Source organism: Salmo trutta, chromosome 12 (assembly GCF_901001165.1).
Source record: "Salmo trutta chromosome 12, fSalTru1.1, whole genome shotgun sequence".
NCBI lineage: Eukaryota > Metazoa > Chordata > Actinopteri > Salmoniformes > Salmonidae > Salmo > Salmo trutta.
The window spans coordinates 68,011,441-68,033,326 of NC_042968.1; the positions used below are offsets into that span (position 1 = coordinate 68,011,441).

General features: G+C 42.7%; 1 protein-coding gene and 1 pseudogene across 1 annotated transcript; both read left to right on the forward strand.

Annotated features, from left to right (window-relative positions):
- Positions 1 to 852: 852 nt before the first annotated feature.
- On the forward strand, positions 853 to 3,588 carry LOC115202599 (uncharacterized). Its single transcript, XM_029766699.1, has 3 exons — positions 853 to 1,341; positions 1,561 to 1,671; positions 3,439 to 3,588. The coding sequence occupies exons 1-3, from the start codon at positions 853 to 855 to the stop codon at positions 3,490 to 3,492; spliced, it is 654 nt and encodes a 217-aa protein (XP_029622559.1). The 3' UTR covers positions 3,493 to 3,588.
- Positions 3,589 to 10,535: 6,947 nt separating this feature from the next.
- On the forward strand, positions 10,536 to 19,667 carry LOC115202600 (phosphatidylinositol 4-phosphate 5-kinase type-1 beta-like; annotated as a pseudogene).
- The last annotated feature ends 2,219 nt before the right edge of the window (positions 19,668 to 21,886 follow it).

Consider the following 21,886-nt stretch of genomic DNA (forward strand, 5'->3'; position numbering starts at 1 on the left):
TAATTTAACCGCAAAATTATTTTTCTGTGCATTACGTCATCATGGACATTATTTTAATCCGCAAAAAGTAAATGTAATGCAAACAACTCTGGTGGGAAAATGGAGCATATTGTTTGTATGCAGATTTGGATGGAAACCAAGCCATTGACATACTTGTTAGATTACACAGGCTTTGCCAGAAGTCCACACCACACACACGAATAATGGTAACACCTTCACCATTCTGTATGTGCCTGCACCACCACAGACGGCCAGCAGATATAACCCTTGCTTCACTTCCATCAATAAAACTAAGGCCAAGAAAGAATTTGTCATTTCTCAAATGTTTCCCAAATTGCACCTAAGGTTTTGATTATTAGAGTCTAAATGTCAGATTCAAATTGAATAAGTAGCCACATTTTTTTAATGTAAATTCAAAGCAAATGTATTTAACAGTTTGTCACTCCTCTGAAGGGAGGGACTGTATGACTTATCTTTAATAGTGGCAATGGTTATTAATGGAACTGATTATTCCAGTGAATCCTAAACTATTTGAGTCAATGGGTCTGTTTGGCTGCAAGGCTGGTGTCAGTCTGGGAACACCCACTGTCTCTTTCCAGCTCCCCTCCCTCTCCTCATCTCTCTATCGAACATCAGTCTGAGCTCCCCACCTCCTCAGCACAGACCTGCAGTACACCCAGAATTCTGTGAGGTCTCATCAGAACTGGATTTTCCTCATTGCCATCTGATCAAGATCCAACAGGTTCTGGGTATAAAGGCTCATCAGCTTACTGGATCCACAACCACATCTACCTACAATAAGATACTTTCTCATTCTAAACTGAGTTGAAGGGGATCTCTCCATACCAGGCCATGAGGGTGAGCCGGGTGTTACAGCTGTCCGTCTGCCTGGTGGGCCTCAGCCTGGCATGGCACTCCCCATCACCAGGTAAACCCTCCATAGAGGGGGGTGGCCAGGTTCCTGTGGCCCAGATACAGGTGCTCTCTGTGGGGCTGCTCCAAATGCTCCAGGGGGTGCAGGAGAGTGCCTGGAGGATGGAGAGGCAGGGCGACCAAGTGTCAGAGGAGCTGGTGGGAGACACCCAGGCTGTAGAGGGGCTACGAGAGCAAGGTGTGCAGGTAGGAAGGACCCACAGGCAGGTGACGAAGAACCTCCAGATGATGACCGCACAGAGCGACAGGCTGGAGAATGCAGCCCAGGATGTGCAGCTGGGACTGGAGACTTTATTGGCCGAGCAAGGTGCCTTGGAGCTCAGGATGTGCCGTGTCCTGGAGAGGGTGCAGACCATAACCAAGCCAGTTCTAAGGATGGAAAAACAGCTTAATATGAACCTGATGAAGGTGAGCTATTACACATTTCTAACTATATAACCTGCTCCTTCTCTCTCCTCCCTAGTCACCTTATCTCTGTTTTTGTTTCAGCTAATGAGTCTAAAATAAGAAAATTTGAGTATTATGGCTTTTAATTGATAATCACCTCCAGGTGTTTCATGCCTGTATTTCCGCTGTTCTGTATTTGGTCCGAACTTACATCTGTCTATCAATACGTGTGTGCTTTAGGTGATAGTGGACACTCAGTCCAGACGTCTGGCTGACCTAGCCTTGGAGGTTATGACCCGGGACAGATTGATTGATAAGCATCTGCAGCACATTGTTGACCTGGAGGAACAGGTATAGTGCAATGGTGCCAAGGTTGTACACCTACAAAATACAAATTGAGACATAACTAGATAGAAACCCTTGTTCTCATAAAACTAATGTACATGACCAAAGAAATACCAAAGAACATATAAAGACCAGCACAAACTGTACATAAAACATCCTGTCTTACAGTCAGAGACAGCAATGGGTATGGAAAGTATAGGCTACACGTTTGATTAAGTCTTTAGAGAGCAACTATTTGGGGTGTGTCGTGTCTTTGGCTATGCCGGATTAAGTGATATGACATGCTAACTTATAAAATTATTTCTCTGTAATTAATATTACCTGATTAAGCTAATCATGTAAATGTAATTAACTAGAAAGTCGGGGCACCACAGAAGAACGTTTATAGAGCTGTTATCCTCTGAATAAACTCTTAAAATACTTAGTAATAGTTTACATCGATAGCAGTCAATCTTAACCCGTATGTTGTTTCAGTCTCATCATGAAAGTTGTAAATTCTTGGTTATCTGCACGAACCCAGTCTTTACTAAAATCATCCATACATCAATTGTCTTAAAATCATTTATTTACTACACTAAGTCATTAACAGAAAACATACAAACAGCAACTATCGTCACAAATGATGGGTAGAGGAATGTGCCCTAATGGCTAACAAGCATGGCTGGTCTGTTAGACAATGGGTCATAAAACGGTAAGCTGAGAAGTTACACAGAGTTCATTAATATTAACAATTGGCAATTGAAGGCTCACTCATTCGGGAACATTTGCAATCAATATATATTTACGCTCATGTGTCGTCGGGATTCTTGTTGGAGAGTTTTGTTCTGATGGAGAGTTTGTCAGCGTTCTCTCTCTCTCTCTCTCGGTTAGAATAGATCTGTCAGCGCGACATCATAGAATGGATGTGGTTGGTCTTCGCGTTCGATGATATAATTTACTTAGCTGCAGACTAATAATTAATATCAAAGACTTGTTCTTATTCTGTCGATATCGATAGTCTAAAAGTTAACCACGTGGTATGGTTCACTTTCAGTAGAGTACTTGGCTGGTCAAACCTATGAGCCAACTCGCCATGGAGTGTAGGCCTGGTCTGTAGAAATGTAAATCAGGGGGTGTTTTATAGTACCCATAGAACAGGCTTGTCAAATGATGCCTGGTCCTGTATGTGTCCCTGGGGGCGTGCCTATGACTGAGCTAGACTTGTTTACAGAAATATAATTCTATCACATTAACATCAGTACATAGCATCTCAATGTATTAGAAATAGCTTTATCCTTAATAATACATTGTATACAACCATGTGGATTCAGTCTCATTGCTGAGGCTATCATGTAGACCGTTTTAGGGTAACATGGCTATATTGTCTCTTCTGAGTATCACAAAATTGTACCAAGCGGATCAGTTCGTAGCTGGAGTCTTCATCAATCTTCCATATCTTCTCCAGAACACACATGTCGCTAGGTTCTCCAATTCTATGAGTTGGAAGAATTTCCTTTGTCTCTCTATGAAACATGTTGTAGTAGATTCTCCTCTTGGAATTTTTACAACCCTGGGTTGGGGGGAAGGTAGGTTGGGTGATGGTACAAAGGGGAGGGGGTCAACTGTCCTTCCTGTACCCAAAGAGGCCAACGTCATGACAGGTGATATCCATGTTTTTTCCCTGCTCTGTGTGCTACTGATGTAGTGTGTTTTTCTCTGTGAAGCACCATATGTTTTAGGAGTGTAAAGGAATGGAACATTGCTGTTCCTTCTCTGTGTTTGTGTGTGTTCCAGGCGTCTCGTATCAGAGGGGAGAGGCCTCCCACCAGCGCTGAGGGCCGATTCTGATGATGGCTCTGGCCCTTGTCTGGGCAACAACCACAGCTGCATCAATATAAACACTCCATTCAAAACAACAAGAAAACAACATAGTTATAGTGGAAATCTGAGAAAGAAAGAAAGAAACAGCATTATTCATACAATATTCAAGCTTAATTTCTTCATCCAGATACTATGAGATGATCTGATTGTGATTTTAAAAGGTAGACATCCTTGTTGGGTAATCTCCAAAGTGTTGTGGCTCTGTGTTAATGTTTAAGGTTGATATTTGGAAGCCTTGTATTGCAATCCCTTGTCAGCTGGTGCCTCTAGGGCAATTCAGGCAGATGTTAGAGGGACCTTTTACTGAAGAATGTGTTTGTTTCATACAATTGTGTTTTGCTTTTGTTGTTTTGTTTTCATGCATTGTGTAATTGATGTGTATAGATATCCATAGTGTAATGGTTGTTTATTGATGTGTTCATGCAGGGCTCATCTACAAAAGAGACCTTGGTCTCAGCATGACGCAATGCTTAAAACTGCAATATGTAACTTTTTGGGAAACACCACCAAATTGACATAGACATTTGTGTTATAGATGTGTCATTCGCATTGAAAGCAAGTCTAAGAAGCCTAAGATCCTTTCTATGTGCACTATTTCTATGCTACCTGTGCTTAAGTTTTGTTTTTGCGTCTTTTACTTTTGCTTTTGTACACCAGCTTCAAATAGCTGAAAATACAATATTTTGGGCTATGGAAAATATATTTTACACTGATTTAGATGGTACAATGATTCTCTACACTATATTGCTTGTTTTGCCACATAAACTGAAATTAGGCAAACTAATAGAATTTTAGCAACCAGTACATTTCTGCATAGTGCATCTTTAAATAAAGGCAAACCTTTTTTAAATAAATGCAACCACAACCAAATAAACAGACTCAAGGTAATGGACTGGATCAGACTGGCTGGAAAAAAATATTCCTGACAACTTTGGCTGATTGGATAAGTTTTTTATTTATTTTACCTTTATTCAACCAGGTAGGCTAGTTGAGAACAAGTTGTAATTTACAACTGCGACCTGGCCAAGATAAAGCAAAGCAGTACGACACAAACAACAACACAGAGTTACACATGGAATAAACAAAAATACAGTCAATAATACAATAGAGAAAGTCTATATACAGCGTGTGCAAATGAGGTAGGATAAGGGGGGTGAGGCAATAAATAGGCCATAGTGGCAAAATTACTACGGTATGGCAAATTAAACACTGGGGTGATAGATGTGCAGAAGATGAGCGTGCAAGTAGCGGTACTGGGGTGCAAAGGAGCAAAATAAATAACAAATAACAATATGGTGATGAGGTAGTTGGATAGGCTATTTACAGATTGGCTATGTACAGGTGCAGTGATCTGTGAGCTGCTCTGACAGCTGGTGCTTAAAGATAGTGAGGGAGATATGAGTTTCCAGCTTCAGTGATTTTTACAGTTCATTCCAGTCATTGGCAGCAGAGAACTGGAAGGAAAGGCGGCTGAAGGAGGAATTGGCTTTGGGGGTGACCAGTGAACTATACCTGCTGGAGCGCGTACTGTGGGTGGGTGCTTCTATGGTGACCAGTGAGCTGAGATAAGGTGGGGCTTTACCTGGCAACGACTTATAGATGACCTTGAGCCAGTGGGTTTGGCGACGGATATGAAGCGAGGGCCAGCCAACGAAAGCATACAGGTCGCAGTGGTGGGTAGTATATGGGGCTTTGGTGATAAAACGGATGGCACTGTGATAGACTGCATCCAATTTGCTGAGTAGAATGTTGGAGGCTATTTTGTAAATGACATCACCAAAGTCAAGGTGGAGGAACAGGATGTTATGCTTACAATATTTTGGCTCTCTGACTGTATTCAGGCATCAGATATAAACCAGATATTTATACGAACTTCTACTAGAATAGTCCCTATGGACAGACCGTAATAGGATTGCATTCAGGGATTTCTTTTTTCACATTTGGTTATTCCAGGTGAATCTGCTCTTCTACCACCTATCCCATAATTCATTGTTTGTTTAGGTGATCTCTGGCCTTATTTGCGTATTTTTTTCTTTCCTTTCACCCTCTCCACACTAAATGTAAACATCAACCTCTCTCCTCTCCTTTTTATTGCATCCCCTATCTTATGAAACAGTATGTGTATGGGGGTGGGTGGGTGGGTGTGGACCATATTTGACTATGGCTGGTCAACAAATCTTCAGCTCAGATTTCACAGTTCCCCAGTATGATAGCATCACACATCAACCCTTCTTGATGATAAGGTTAAGTGAATGGTATTCAATCTAATGTCTGACCAAGCACAACTTTTCTTTGCATCATTGTTTTTGATGGGGAGAGCCTTTCACGACTGGCAATCTCTTAACACTCTTAAATTACTCTAAGTAGAATAGCAGTGACTGCTCAGAAGTTCTATGTTTTTACTCACGTTGTGCTGTACGTAATATTATGTAATCCAGTGATTGACATTAAAGGTTTCCCTTAGTGGCATCAGTTCAGTTCAGATAAACCAACGGTATGGCAAAGTGGGGCATTTCTACACAATTTAAAAACTCAAAAATGCTCAGTGGAGAACAGCAAAAAAAGCAAAAATGACTCCAGCCATTAATTATCACCGCAATGTTAGGTTTACAGGTGAACTGCATATACAATGTCAACCACTACTCAACCTCATCATAAATGTACTAATTTACTTGTGGAACTGCGCATACAGTGCAACGTGATAATTTAAGCTAATAATATGACTCAATCACTGCAAACCTGTGCGTGTAGTGACAGTAGGCCTAATCAGAGACATTTCTTCTCCTTTCTTTGCACTGGAAAAAATGTAGCCTTTTATAAACACATGTAAAGCAATTCTACTACACCTTAAATGACTGGAGACATAAGCAACGTATTTTTTAATATGACACATTAGTAGCATATTCTGCTGACACTGACAAACAGATCAGTAAAAATGACCTTGTCTTGAATGAAACCATCTAATCTAGACCTACGAAAAGGGGAAACACAAATTCTACAATATGATGCACATCTAGCCTGGAAAAGGATATTGTTATCCCCAAAAATGTTTCCAGTGGAACTGATCCAATGATAAAGACAGTGAATATGCACAATAAGATATGCTACTGTTCGCTCAATTGGGAGTTAAGAATTTTGATAACTAGAGACAGATGAGTATATTCTTGTCTTCTCTTTTCAGCAATAGTCATTTGCTTTCTAAACTATGTTTTTCCTACAATTTGTATTTTTGAAATATTGCGAAAGGCCTAGGCCTATTTAACTGCTTTTCACAGACTGCAGCAATTCAACAATCAGCTATGATGGCGCTGGAAGAAATGGCAGCCGTTTTACGGGCGCCTAACCAATGGTCCTATTATGTGTTTCTGCCACCGTATTTTACGGCACAAAAGAGCTTCTGGATATCAGGACAGCGATCACTCACCTCGGATTAGACAAAGATTCTTTCTCCAATAAGCAAGATGCACAGGATGTACTTCAGACACCCGACAAGGCCAATATCCCCGTCATTGGCAGGAGAAAGAGACGCAGGTATAGAGGACACAGGGCGGGGTACCTTGTAAGGATCCGCCGACAATGAGTGGGAAATCTGCCTTTACCATCAATATTACTTGCCAACATACAATCATTGGACAATAAATTAGACAAGGTACAATCATGAATATCCTACCAAAAACTGTAATATTTTGTTTCACCAAATCGTGGCTGAATGACGACATGGAATACATTCAGCTGACGGGATATACGCTGCACCGGCTAGATAGAACAGCACGCTCCGGTAAGACGAGGGGGGGGCGGTCTGTGTACATTTTGTAAACAACAGCTGGTGCGCAAAATATAAGGAAGTCTCTAGATTTTGCTCCCCTTATCTCATGATAAGCTGTAGACCACACTATTTGCCAAGAGAGTTTTCATCTATATTATTCGTGGCTGTTTATTTACCACCACAGAAGGATGCTGGCACTAAGACCGCTGGCACTAAGACCGCTGGCACTAAGACCGCTGGCACTAAGACCGCTGGCACTAAGACCGCTGGCACTAAGACCGCTGGCACTAAGACCGCTGTATAAGGAAATAAGCAAACAGGAAAACGCCCATCCAGAGGTAGCACTCCTAGTGGCCGGGGACCTTAATGCAGGAAAACTGAAATCAGTTTTACCTAATTTCTAGCAGCATGTTAAATGTACAACTAGAGGGAAAACAACTCTAGATCACCTTTACTCCACACACAGAGATGCATACAAAGCTCTCCCTCGCCCCCCATTTGGCAAATCTGACCATAATTCCATCCTCCTGATTCCTGCTTACAAGCAAAAACTAAAGCAGGAAGCACCAGTGATCAATAAAGAAGTGGTCAGATGATGCAGATGCTAAGCTACAGGACTGTTTTGCTAGCACAGACTGGAATATGTTCCGGGATTCCTCCAATGGCACTGAGGAGTATACCACATCAGTCACTAGCTTCATCAATAAGTGCATCGATGACGTCGTCCCCACAGTGACTGTACGTACATACCCCAACCAGAAACCATGGATTACAGGCAACATCCGCACTGAGCTAAAGGGTAGAGTTGCCGCCTTCAAGGAACGGGACTCTAACCCGGACGCTTATAATAAATCCCGCTACACCCTCAGACGAACCATCAAACAGGCAAAGCGCCAATACAGGACTAAGATTGAATTGTACTATACCGGCTCCGACGCTCGTCGGATGTGGCAGGGCCTGCAAACTATTACAGACTGCAAAGGGAAGCACAGCCGCGAGCTGCCCAGTGACACGAGCCTACCAGACGACCTAGATCACTTCTATGCTCGCTTCAAGGCAAGCAACACTGAGGCATGCATGAGAGCATCAGCTGTTCTGGACGATTGTGTGATTACACTCTCTGTAGCCGACGTAAGTAAGACCTTGAAACAGGTCAACATTCACAAGGCCGCTGGTCCAGACGGATTACCAGGACTGGTGCTCCGGGCATGTGCTGACCAACTGGCAGGTGTCTTCACTGACATTTACAACATGTCCCTGATTGAGTCTGTAAAACCAACATGTTTCAAGCAGACCACTATAGTCCCTGTGCCCAAGAACACTAAGGTAACCTGCCTAAATGACTACCAACCCTTAGCACCTACGTCTGTCACCATGAAATGCTTTGAAAGGCTGGACAGGGCTCACATTAACACCGTTATCCCAGAAACCCTAGACCCACTCCAATTTGCATACTGCACCAACAGATCCACAGATGATGCAATCTCTATTGCACTCCACACTGCCCTTTCCCACCTGGACAAAAGGAACACCTATGTGAGAATGCTATTCATTGACTACAGCTCAGCATTCAACACCATAGTGCCCTCAAAGCTCATCACTAAGCTAAGGACCCTGGGACTAAACACCTCCCTCTGCAACTGAATCCTGGACTTCCTGACGGGCCACCCCTCAGGTGGTAAGGGTATGTAACAACACATCTGCCTTGCTGATCCTCAACACTGGAGCCCCTCAGGGGTGTGTACTCAGTCCCCTCCTGTACTCCCTGTTCACCCACAACTGCATTGCCAGGCACAACTCCAACACCATCATTAAGTTTGCAGACAACACAACAGTGGTAGGCCTGATCACCGACAACAACGAGACAGCCTATAGGGAGGAGGTCAGAGATCTGGCCGGGTGGTGCCAGAATAACAACCTATCCCTCAATGTAATCAAGACAAAGGAGATGATTGTGGACTACAGGAAAAGGAGGACCGAGCATGTCCCCATTCTCATCAACGGGGCTGTAGTGGAGCAGGTTGAGAGTTTCAAGTTCCTTGGTGTCCACATTACCAACAGACTAGAATGGTCCAAACACACCAAGACAGTCGTGAAGAGGGCACGACAAAGCCTATTCCCCCTCAGGAAACTAAGATTTGTCATGGGTCCTCAGATCCTCAAAAGGTTCTACAGTTGCACCATCGAGAGCATCCTAACTGGTTGCTTCACTGCCTGGTACAGCAACTGCTCAGCTTCCGACCGCAATGCACTACAGAGGGTAGCGCGTACGGCCCAGTACATCACTGGGGCTAAGCTGCCTGACATCCAGGACGTCTATACCAGGCGGTGTCAGAGGAAGGCCCTAAAAATTGTCAAAGACTCCAGCCACTCTGCTACCGCATGCTACCCACTCTGCAACCGCTTTTACCCCCAAGCCATAAGACTCCTGAACAGCTAATCAAATGGCTACCCCCCCCCCCCCCCCCCGACCTCCGAATACAACAGGTCTACCTGTTGTATTCGGTGCACGTGACAAATAAACTTTGATTTGGTAGGCTATTTGCTGCGCGCTACCCAATCTGTGCACTTAAAACAATTCACAGCTCATTCTTTAAAATAAATTAATGATCCTCTGTGGCCAAATCATGCTCTTTGGTTTAGTATTTTGAATGATAGTATTTATTTCTGTATAGGCATAAGTAATTATAGCTAATTTGGGTAATTTAATTCAATTAACTTTATGGGAATCTTATCTTTCCCTAGGCTATTGAACGCACCGCCTATGCCAACATCAATGTAAAAGAAACCGCTGCATAAAACAGCTGGCCCTGAGGCTTACAAGGCAGAGTTCAAATGCAGACATCAACAACCACTGAGAATGGAGGTGGAGGAACCAGTGGGTCAAAAGATTACAAAAAGGTATGGAGTATTTGGGCCCTGGTAATTGATTTCTAATTTATGGCACACATCTACAAATCCTGTATAATGTCCTTCTGAGTGTGAACAAGGTCCCATTGGTGAACTGAGCTTCAAGAAGGATTACTGCCATTCCTCTTAATATTGGGCAATGCTTTGCCCTCCCTGGACTGGAGATGGTGTTGTTGTTGAGCGTTACATAATGGTGCTCAGTCTGTCTGTTTGTGTCTGCTGATGCCGGGGCGGCGGATAACGTGATTAGCTAGATCAGCCACTGTGTTTAGCCACACGAGAGGCACACCGACTGCCCTGTAGATTCTCTGCCTTCCATCGGTTCAGAACGGAAATGCCAAAATCAGTTACAAAGCTACAGGTGGTCCTGGTATCCATGAACGTGCTGACTGACATGCATCAGATGTACCTTTCAGATGTACAAAAATGGTATGGTTTGATCTGAAATCGTACACATTATAATCAGTGTTGTATTGATTGAGAATATTATGTTTGTGTGGTCCCAGCCAACAGCTGCTGCACTGAAAGGAGCCATCCAGCTGGGCATTAGGTTTGCTGTGGGGAACCTGACATCCAAGCCTGACAGAGATGTGCTCATGCAGGATTTCTACATGGTGGAGAGTGTCTTTCTACCCAGGTACAGGACACAGCACTGGCATCACTCAGCAGGCTTATACACATCACTAGTTAGTGACGTGAATACAGCACAAACACTGTTAAAGAAGCTTATCTGAACCTCATTGGACAGATTTTCCCATTGACACAGAAGTCCCTTTCACTACAAAAGTGCTACTCCAGTCTCCTTCTCACCTCATTTAACACCTGCTCATTTCCACGTTTTCATACATTCATGGAATGTTTGGGAATGACGTAGAGTAAGGCATATGTGAAACTTGAATAGCAATATAGAGTGGGAAAGTGGCGGTGTGTTCGGACAGTTAATAAACACTGCAGTAAATAAAACCTAATAAAAAAATCTGTCTTGTCCAGGACCGGACTCTACACAGACTGGTCCTACATAGCCAATCGGAGCTACAGTAGGCCTATATGCAAATAGAACATTTGCCACACGGGCCTGCCATCACTCACTTTGAACTGGACTGTGTGCTTACAGGCAGTAACAACAGCACGACTTTAGATCATTAGAACGCATTCGGTAAAAGCCACAAAATACACCTGAATGGATGTCTGCAAATATGTAAATACCACGGGAGTCTTCTTACATTTGCAGACTTTACAGTCCTATTGATCAAACAACCATGAAAAGGTAAGCTATCTCTCCCACAGATGGCGCTGTAACTTTTTTTGAACATAATGTTTCCTCCATCGTTTCTTATGACTGAAAAAAGCTTCTGGACATCAGAACAGCAATCACACACCTCGATCTGGACGAAGACATCTACTTCAATGAGTCTACGCCACAGGACATACTGCTCATCTCGAACCAGGCCCTAATCCCCGGAAGAGGAAAAAACATAGCTATAGAGGTTGCAGTGCGGGTACATTGATGAGACTACAGCGACGAGTGAATAAACCGCTCCTACCCTCTGTTCTGAGATACTCTGAATGATTGGCTATGAAAAGCCAACTGACATTTACTCCTGAGGTGCTGACCTGTTGCACCCTTGACAACCACTGTGATTATTATTATTTGACCCTGCTGGGTTGAGTCACTGTTGTGGTCTTCCTGTCTGGGTTGGCGCCCCCCCTTGGGCTGTGCCGTGGCGGAGATCTTTGTGGGCTATACTCGGCCTTGTCCCGGGATGGTATGTTGGTGGTTGGAGATATCCCTCCAGTGGTGTGGAGGCTGTGCTTTGGCAAAGTGGGTGGGGTTATATCCTACCTGTTTGGCCCTGTCCGGGGGTTTCATCGGATGGGGCCACAGTGTCTCCTGACCCCTCCTGTCTCAGCCTCCAGTATTTATGCTGCAGTAGTTTATGTGTCGGGGGGCTAGGGTCAGTCTGTCACATCTGGAGTATTTCTCTTGTCTTTTTCGGTGTCCTGTGTGAATTTAAATATGCTCTCTCTAATTCTTTCTCTCTTTCTTTCTTTCTCTCTCTCGGAGGACCTGAGCCTTAGGACCATGCCTCAGGACTACCTGGCTTGATGACTCCTTGCTGTCCCCAGTTCACCTGGCCATGCTGCTGCTCCAGTTCCAACTGTTCTGCCTGCAGCTATGGAACCCTGACCTGTTCACCGGACGTGCTACCTGTCCCAGACCTGCTGGAACCCTGACCTATTCACCGGACGTGCTACCTGTCCCAGACCTGCTGTTTTCAACTCTCTAGAGACAGCAGGAGTGGTAGAGATACTCTCAAAGATCGGCTATGAAAAAGCCAACTGACACTTACTCTTGTGTTACTGACTTGTTGCACCCTCGATAACTACTATGATTATTATTATTTGACCATGCTGGCCACCCCTCACAGCCTGGTTCCTCTCTAGGTTTCTTCCTAGGTTTTGGCCTTTCTAGGGAGTTTTTCCTAGCCACCGTGCTTCTACACCTGCATTGCTTGCTGTTTGGGGTTTTAGGCTGGGTTTCTGTACAGCACTTTGAGATATCAGCTGATGTAAGAAGGGCTATATAAATAAATTTGATTTGATTTGCTGGTCATCTATGAACATTTGAACATCTTGGCCATGTTCTGTTATAATCTCCACCCGGCACAGCCAGAAGAGGACTGGCCACCCCTCAGCCTGGTTCCTCTCTAGGTTTCTTCCTGTTTTCTGGCCTTTCTAGGGAGTTTTTCCGAGCCACCGTGCTTCTATACCTGCATTGCTTGCTGTTTGGGGTTTTAGGTTGGGTTTCTGTACAGCACTTGTGACATGAGCTGATGTAAGAAGGGCTTTATAAATACATTTGATTGATTGATTGTTCTATTGGTGAATGTGCAATCGCTGGAGAACAAACTGGACGAGCTCCGTTTGAGACTATCCTATCAACGGGACATTAAGAACTGTAATACACTATGCTTTTCGGGGTCATGGCTGAACAAGGACATGGATAATATATAGTTAGTTGGGTTTTCCATCCATCGGCAGAACAGCAGAATCCAGTAAAATCCGTGGGGGTGGGATGTCTCTCTTTGTCAACAAAGACTGGTGCACATTCTAAAGGTTCTGCTCGCCTGAGTTAGAGTACCTCATGATAAGCTGTAGACCACACTATTTACCAAGAGTTTTCATCTATATTTTTCGTAGCTGTTTATTTACCACCACAAACCGATGCTGGCACTAAGACCGCACTCAACAAGCTTCATAGGGCCATAAGCAAACAAAAAAATGCTAATCCAGAGGCAGCACTCCTAGTGGCTGGTGATTTTTAATGCAGGAAAATTGGAATCTGTTTTACATAAGTAATTTTTTCAACAATTGTTTACAGACAGATTATTTCACTTATAATTCACTGTATCAGAATTCCAGTGGGTCAGAAGTTTACATACACTAAGTTGACTGTGCCTTTAAACAGTTTGGAAAATTCCAGAAAATGATGTCATGGCTTTAGAAGCTTCTGATAGGCTAATTGACATTATTTTAGTTCCCAGAAACCCAGCCTAAAACTCCAAACAGCAAGCAATGCAGATGTAGAAGCACGTAGGTATTACAGACTTGGACAGGGAGAGGTTGAAAATGTCAGTGAAGACACTTGACCCAGACATACGGGACCTTTGAAGCTTCACTGAAAGATGCACATCTGTTGTGGCATCTGTTAGGCACTGCTTACCGCACAGCTGATGCTTCTTGTATACTTCAATAGTTTCCTTGTAGTGGTCCATCACTCAGTCACAATATTCTCTGTTTGCTCTAACTCAGTGGTTCCCAAACTCTGGGGCCAACTTACTCTTGAAAGCTGTAATAGTAGAATACTTCAAAATGAGGTAGTGCATTAGCAGTTTTCCTCTTGTCATTGCTCCCTCAGAGAGCTAATTAGGTAGGCTAGCGGTTAAGAGCGATGGGCCAGTAACCGAAAGGTCGCTGGTTTGAATGCCCGAGCCGGGAAGGTGGAAAAATCTGCCATTCTGCCCTTGAGCAAAGCAGTTACACTGTGCCGTGGACTTCGATAAAGGCAGCCTGCCGCATCGCTCTGATTCAGAGAGGTTGGGTTAAATGCAGAATACACATTTAGGTTGAATGCACTCCGTTGTGCAACTGACTAGGTATCCCTTATAATGTTTTAGACATGACCTGAACCAACTTACTAGTCCATGTCAGCTAAAGTTTTTTTTTTATCTAGGTTTTTTAACCCATTTTTTTGTTCCCCAATGATGGAAGGGGGGCCCCGAGTAGAAACGTTTGGCAACTGCTGCTCTAACTGATACATTTGTGTACTGTACCCTGTTCTATTGGGATGTACATATTTTCCGTAATAAATGAGTGTTTTTTGCTGGATGTATAGGGCTGCTGTTGTACACTGATAACACTGATCTGTTTGTGTGAAATGACTAAAATGTAAATGTAAATGTAAATAACGCTTGTGTTGTCAGTGAGGGGAGCAACATGACCCCAGTGCACCACTTCCCAGACTTCCGCCTCAAAACCTACGCCCCTCTCGCCTTCCGCTAGTTTAGGGAGCTCTTTCGCATCAAAGCAGATGACTACCTGGTTCGTGTGGAAAGCCCTTTACAGAAAACACTCCTACACACCATGTGCTTCTCTGATAATACAGCATACAATCATGTAGTAATACACCCCATTAGAGTTGTCTGATCGATAAGTAAGAGCACAGTGTTCCCACTGGGCACAGATGTCATTTCAATGTTTAGTTTGGATTTACATTTGAGTTGTCAACTAATGTGAAATCAACAAAACATTTCACCATGTCATTGCATTTAGTTCAAAAGTTGGGTGAAAAAAAAACAATTCCCTTATGTTGATGCCTTTTTTCAAATCCAATCAGTTTTCTACGTTAATTCAACGTCATCACATTTACATTTTTGGGTTGAAATTACTTCGAAACAATGTTGATTCAACCAGTTTTTGCCCATTGGGTTTCTTTCTTATTTGAAAACTTCCTTGTTGCTGTCTGTCACGTCCTGACCCTAGTAAGATGTCATTTTCTATAGTAGAGTAGGGCAGGACGTGACAGGGGGTGTTTTGGGTTTTCTATTTCTATGTTGGGATTGAGCTCGAATTGGAGGCAGCTGATCCTCATTGCCTCTGATTAGAGATCATATTTAAGTAGGGGTTTTTCCTCTTCCTGTTTGTGGGTTATTATCTTTTGAGTAGGGTGTTGTCCTTGTATTCAGTTTCACGGTTAATTATGTGGAACTACAAACACGCCACATTTTGGTCCGCTCCTTTGAACAGCCGTGGTCCTGTCTTTATGAATGCATGCTATTGGCTCTTCCTGTATGAATTCCAGTACTCCATCTGTAATGAGCCTCTGATCGAGCTGTCCAACCCTGGGGCAAGCAGTTCCTGGTTCTACCTGACCAGCGACGATGAGTTCATCATTAAGACAGTGCAGCATAAAGAGGCTGAGTACCTGCAGAAACTCCTTCCTGGATATTACATGGTGAGCCCCTCCCTTAACAAACACCATTCCTGGCATAATAAATAGGGCAACTCCTATCAGTTCTAGCGCCTTCAGGATATTCTTATTCAAAGATTGTAAAGTTTAATTTAAATGTTGGCAACGTGTCGTTCAAACGTACAATCGTACAAACTATCAAAAAACAAATTAACATAATCAACCTGCTTTTCTGTGAAACACTAATTCTAATCAGGTCCCTACAGAGATTCATAAGACTCCTGTGAGGGCGGGACATTTCCTAGAGGCATTAGTCCTTGCAGTGCTTCTGCCGTGCAGTGCTTCTGCACTCAAAACGTATCGGCTGCAGATAAAATGACAATTGTGCTGTGCAATTAATCACTGTGGCTATAAATGCCATATCCATATTCTTTACAATGAGTGTATCCAGATCACTCAATTTACTTAACACTAACACCTGGTTGCGATGCATCCACCGCCATATCTTCAACACTGTTGCCTCTTGGCCATTGACTCTCCTCACCGCCTCCACATAGGAGAACCGCTACACAGCTCTGATCCTTGACACCTCCAACCTCCTTCACCCTAACAGGGCACTCATGAAAGTCCGGAGTATGATCCCCACCACTTTTTTTTATTCACCGATTCTTCAATACCATACTTCAACCGTCTGCAAACATTTCACACGTGCCCATTCCTTTACAATTCCCACACTGTAATGGTTTGGACACAAATGCTCTCACTGCATACTGTACATATCCAAGCTTCACATGTTCAGGTAGTCTCCTCAAACAACAATAATAGGCTTATCTCCTTACTTCCATTTACCATAGGGGTCAGGCGACATGCACTGACCGCTCCTGGGATTTTCTGACTAACGTACTCGTCTTCTATATCCAACGAGACTCCAGCTATAACTCCTTTGGCAGGAGCACTGCTCCGACGATCAATACAGGTTACTTCTGACGTGGGCAATTTTGCCAGATGCAGTGCACGCTTCTGTTCTTCGACACATTAACCAAAACAAGGCTGCTTCTAGTCACCTTGCTTGAATCCACCTTTCCCACTGCTTTCTTCCCAGTCCTCGATATTACAAATGGATTTCCCAAATGAAACTCCTTGTCCAAAAAATGCAGTCCAATAAGAAATAAATTATTGGGCCGGTCTTCAACTACAACTTTTGCTTGTTTTGTTCTATTCTTTGATTTCACTTTTCCATTCATTATCCCACTTTCAGATTCAAACAGTCTCCATTTCCCCACCTAGGGCCTTCCCGCCATAACCAATCAGAGCTGCAGTAGGCCTATATGCAAATAGCCATATCCATATATGGATCTGTACCATTCACTTTGAACTGGACTTTGTTTAGACTACAGTGTGAGCGGTTGCGAGTAGATTTGCTTGTTTTGAGAACAAAGTGAGAGCTGCATGTAGCCAGGTGTGCACATTTGTTCATATTCTTTGCTAGTTAGTTAGTTATTAGCCCAGTTATTGCTCATTTCTAGTCAACAATGGGGGAGTGGTTGCTTCCAACAAGCATAAATGTGTGCATTTCTAGCCATCTTTGAAAAGCCAGTCGGGTAAAAAATTTTTTTTTTTTTTTGTCTTAAAGGGCAAGTAGCCAATAGGCAGATCGTAGCATAATTTGTCTGATTCTCTGTAATAATGGCATGGGAATAATTAATTTTATTTTGTAAAGTGGTTTCTTGCATCACACAACCTTTTCAGTACTTCCTTGTCTGAAGGACAAGTGGATTAACAGGTTAATGTCAAGCCTGTATGTTTTTTTTTCTTAAGTCTCATGGAATGTAGGCATCTGGTCACCCCCAAAGCCAATTCCTCCTTTGGCTGTCTCTCCTTCCAGTTCTCTGCTGCCAATGCCTGGAACGAACTCAAAAATCTCTGAAACTGGAAACACTTATCTCCCTCACTAGCTTTAAGCACCAGCTGTCAGAGCAGTTCACAGATCACTGCACCTGTACATAGCCCATCTATAATTTAGCCCAAACAACTACCTTCTCCCCTATTGTATTTATTTAGCTCCTTTGCACCCCACTATTTCTGCTTTGCACTTTCTTCCACTACAAATCTACCATTCCAGTGTTTTACTTGCTATATTGTATTTACTTTGCCACCATGGCCTTTTTTGCCTTTACCTCCCTTATCTCACCTAATTTGCTCACATTGTATATAGACATATTTTTCTACTGTATGTTTGTTTTACTCCATGTGTATGTGTCGAACTGCTTTGCTTTATCTTGGCCAGGTTGCAATTGTAAATGAGAACTTGTTCTCAACTTGCCTACCTGGTTAAATAAAGATAACATAAGAATTGAACACCACACGTTGGCTGCTACTGTAGGCTGAACGATAGAACAAGTATTTCCATGTTAAATGTTATGGGAATATTTTTTTCTCCATTACTTTTGATGGTAGGCCACTCTGATAGGCCTACATTATGATCAAATAGCCACAGTAACGTACTTGGCAACTGTTGAAACTGTAACTTTAATAGTGGGTACAGCCTCAGTGTTCACAAACGCGTGCCGGAAGTTGCTCAGAATTTTCACAAAGTTCAAGTTTGCGCTCAGCAGACCAGAAATGTGCTCAGTGGCAATTTTTTTTAGGCAACATTGGTCAGAAGGCTAGAGGTTTAAGTGCATTTGGTTTGCTAATCCACCTTTGGTGGCCAGTTTGACAGGACTTTCAGCATGGGTGGTTGTTGACGGTCACGTGGAGTGGTCAGTTAAGAGGATTGTTGAGAATTTAAGTGGGAACAAAATGTGGTCATGTCTCGGTCAGGTCCTAGAGAGTTAAGATCATGGACTACAATCTCCTGCAGGGGGTGCATGTGCTGGACAAGAAGTGTCTGAACAGGGGGGTCCAGGGCGGACAGTAAGCGCCTCAATGGCCAGAGGGTCCTCTACTCCACCGCCCTGGAGTCCATCCAAGGGGACGGCAAGGTTGCAGATCCAGTGGCCGATGACACGTGAGAGAACATTCACCTTCATAAGGCCCTTTCACCAATGACATATCACTGAATACACAATGAGTCATTGTAAACATTAGTACATTGTATTATTCACACCATAATTCAGTCAAACACTGCATAGCAGCTGTGTGAGATGTAAATTCCTTTTTTGTCCATTAGAATGGGTGGAATTCCAGCTAAACACAAAGATGAGAAGCTGCTGATCTTAGGGATCATTGACATCCTCCAGTCCTACAGGTGAGAGCTTTTTGTGGAACCACTGTCATTTCCATCAAGAAAAACGTATCAATGTTACACATAATTTATCTTTGTAATGCCTGTGCTTCTTTAAGGTTCATCAAGAAGGTGGAGCACTCCTGGAAAGCCCTCGTACACCATGGGGTAGGCTACAGTGTGTGATTATATTCCATTTTGCTCTCATTGTGGCCTGACACCTGTGTTTCAGGATACAGTATCAGTTCACAGGCCCGGTTTCTATGCAGACAGATTTTTGAAGTTCATGGGCGGCACTGTATTCAAAAAGATCCATCGTAAGTGACTTTCACTTAAACACACTCAATATGACCATATTTCCCCATTCCCTTCGTAATTTCACTAATGCTCTCTGTTTCTCTCTCTCCCACTCTCTCTCAGCTCTAAGGAGCATCCTCCAAGAGGAAGAGGAGCTCCATTCATGCGATGAGGTCAGCCTCCCAGAAGTTACTGTCCCCCCCAAAAGGAGGAGAAGAAGGACGAGAGAGAGGCCCAAAGCATGGAGAGCTTGGGTGGACAATGTAGTCACCCTTTATTTAAAAAAACGACACAACCCACAATCTATTGGGCCTGTACACGTCATGCACTCTCTGCTTTATCCATTGACTTTTTTTGTATTTCTCTGTTTTGTTCAACAGTAATGAGTTCATTCAAGCACCCTGACCTAGTCCTACTCCCTAAATGTTTAAATCAGGCTGTTTCCTCATCCTCCTTCACTCTTGAGAAGATCAAGAAAGACCTTGAGGAGCACCTTGAGGAGCACCTGGAGAATAGGTACAGTGTCGACTGCACATTAAATCTTTACACCTTCACCACTGAGCACAAACTGGTTGAGTCAACATTGTTTCAACTTCTTTTGTCAACTTATTGTGACATGGAATCTACATGCAAAACTGTTGTTTTGAGGGTGAAATCTCAACCACCAGATTACGTATGTCATATTTGTAACCAATATTCAACATAGACAAACCGTGTATAAAATATGTTGAATTTGTACATTTGAAACAACGTCTGATCTTCAATGTAATATCCACTGTCAGAAAAAGAAAAAAATAGGCTGGGCAGCACTTCCTACTGGAGAATTGATCTACAACTATTGATTTGGTCTCCCATCCAGGGTTTTAACCAAGCCCAGCCTAGCTTTATTTGTCACTGACTACTACCAATGTGTTATCGTGAGAACAATTGAGGGATCTCTTAACTCTATATTCACTGTTTGTATCGAAGTCATTCCAAAGCGTAGGTTTAACAGAGCAAATCAAATGTAACTATACTATACGGTGCCTTGAGAAAATATTCATACCCCTTGACTTATTCCTCATTTTATTACAGCCTAAATTCATAATGGATTAAATTGATTTGTTTTCTCACCGATCTACATACAATACCCCAGAATGACAGTGAAAACCATGTTTTTAGAAATGTATTAAATACAGAAATATCTCATTTACATAGGCATTCACACCCCTGAGTAAATACTTTGTAGAAGTATTTTTGGCAGCAAATACAGCTGTAAGTCTATCTGCGTAAGTCTGAGAGCATGTGCCTATTTTCAAAATCTTCATGCTCTGTCAAATTGGTTGTTGATCATTGCCTGACAACCATTTTCAGTTCTTGCCATAGATTTTCAAGTACATTTAAGTCAAAACTAACTCGGCTACTCAGGATCATTCACTGTCTTTTTGGTAAGTAACTCCAGTGTAGATTTGGCCTTGTGTGTTAGGTTACGGTCCTGCTGAAAGGTGAATTCCTCTTCCAGTGTCTGGTGGAAAGCATATTTTGTCTGTGCTTACGATTTTGCCTATGCTTAGCGCCATTCCCTTTTTGATCCTGAAGAACTCCCCGTCTTTAACAATTTACAAGCATATCCATAACGTGATGCAGCCACCACTATGCTTGAAAATATGGAGTGGTCCTCAGTAATGCTTTGTATTGGATTTGCCACAAACATAATACTTTGTATTCAGGACAAAAAGTGAATTGCTTTGCCACATTTGTTCGCAGTATTACTTTAGTGACTTATTGTAAACAGGATGCATGTTTTGGAATATTTTTATTATATAAAGGCTTCCTCCTTTTCACTCTGTAAATGAGGTTAGTGTTGTGGAGTAACTACAACATTGTTGATCCATCTTGAGTTTAGCTCCCATCACAGCCATTCTGTTTTTAATGTCACCATTGGCCTCATGAGGAAATCAATAAAGGGTTTCTTCCTCTCCTAAATGAGTTAGGAAGAACGCCTGTATCTTTGTAGTGACTGGGTGTATTGATACACCATTCAAAGTGTAATTAATAACTTCACCATGCTCAAAGGGATATTCAATGTCATATTTTTTTAATTTTTTACAATGGGTGCCCTTTGCGAGGCAATGGAAAACCTCCCTGGTCTTTGTGGTTTTATCTGTGTTTGAAATTCAGTGCTCGACTGAGGGACCTTACAATTATCTGTATGTGTGGGGTACAGAGACAAGGTAGTCATTAAAAAATCATGGTAAAGCACAATTGTGAGTCCGTGCAACTTATTATGTGACTTGTTAAGCACATTTTTACTGCTGAACCTATTTAGGTTTGCCATAACATAGGGGTTGAGTACATAATTCGATTTTGCTGTTATTGTGTGTAAGCCAGCGACAAGAAAACAAAATGTAATCAATTTCAAACAAAATGTCAATTTTAAATTCAGGCTGTAACACAGTCGAGGGGTGTGAATACTTTCTGAAGGCAATAAGTCATATCATCAATTATACTATTTAGGCCTACAAAGCAGTTGCCAATTCATCAACAGTTGTTTCAATTCAACCCAGGGTTCAATTTAGATCTTTGGTTGAGATGGAGACGTGAATCCAACATATCAATTTGTAGACAAACTGGAAATGAATTACAACACAACCAAATATCAACATTTTGAAGGAGATCTTCTGCTTGGATAGTTCCATCTGTGCCACTGACT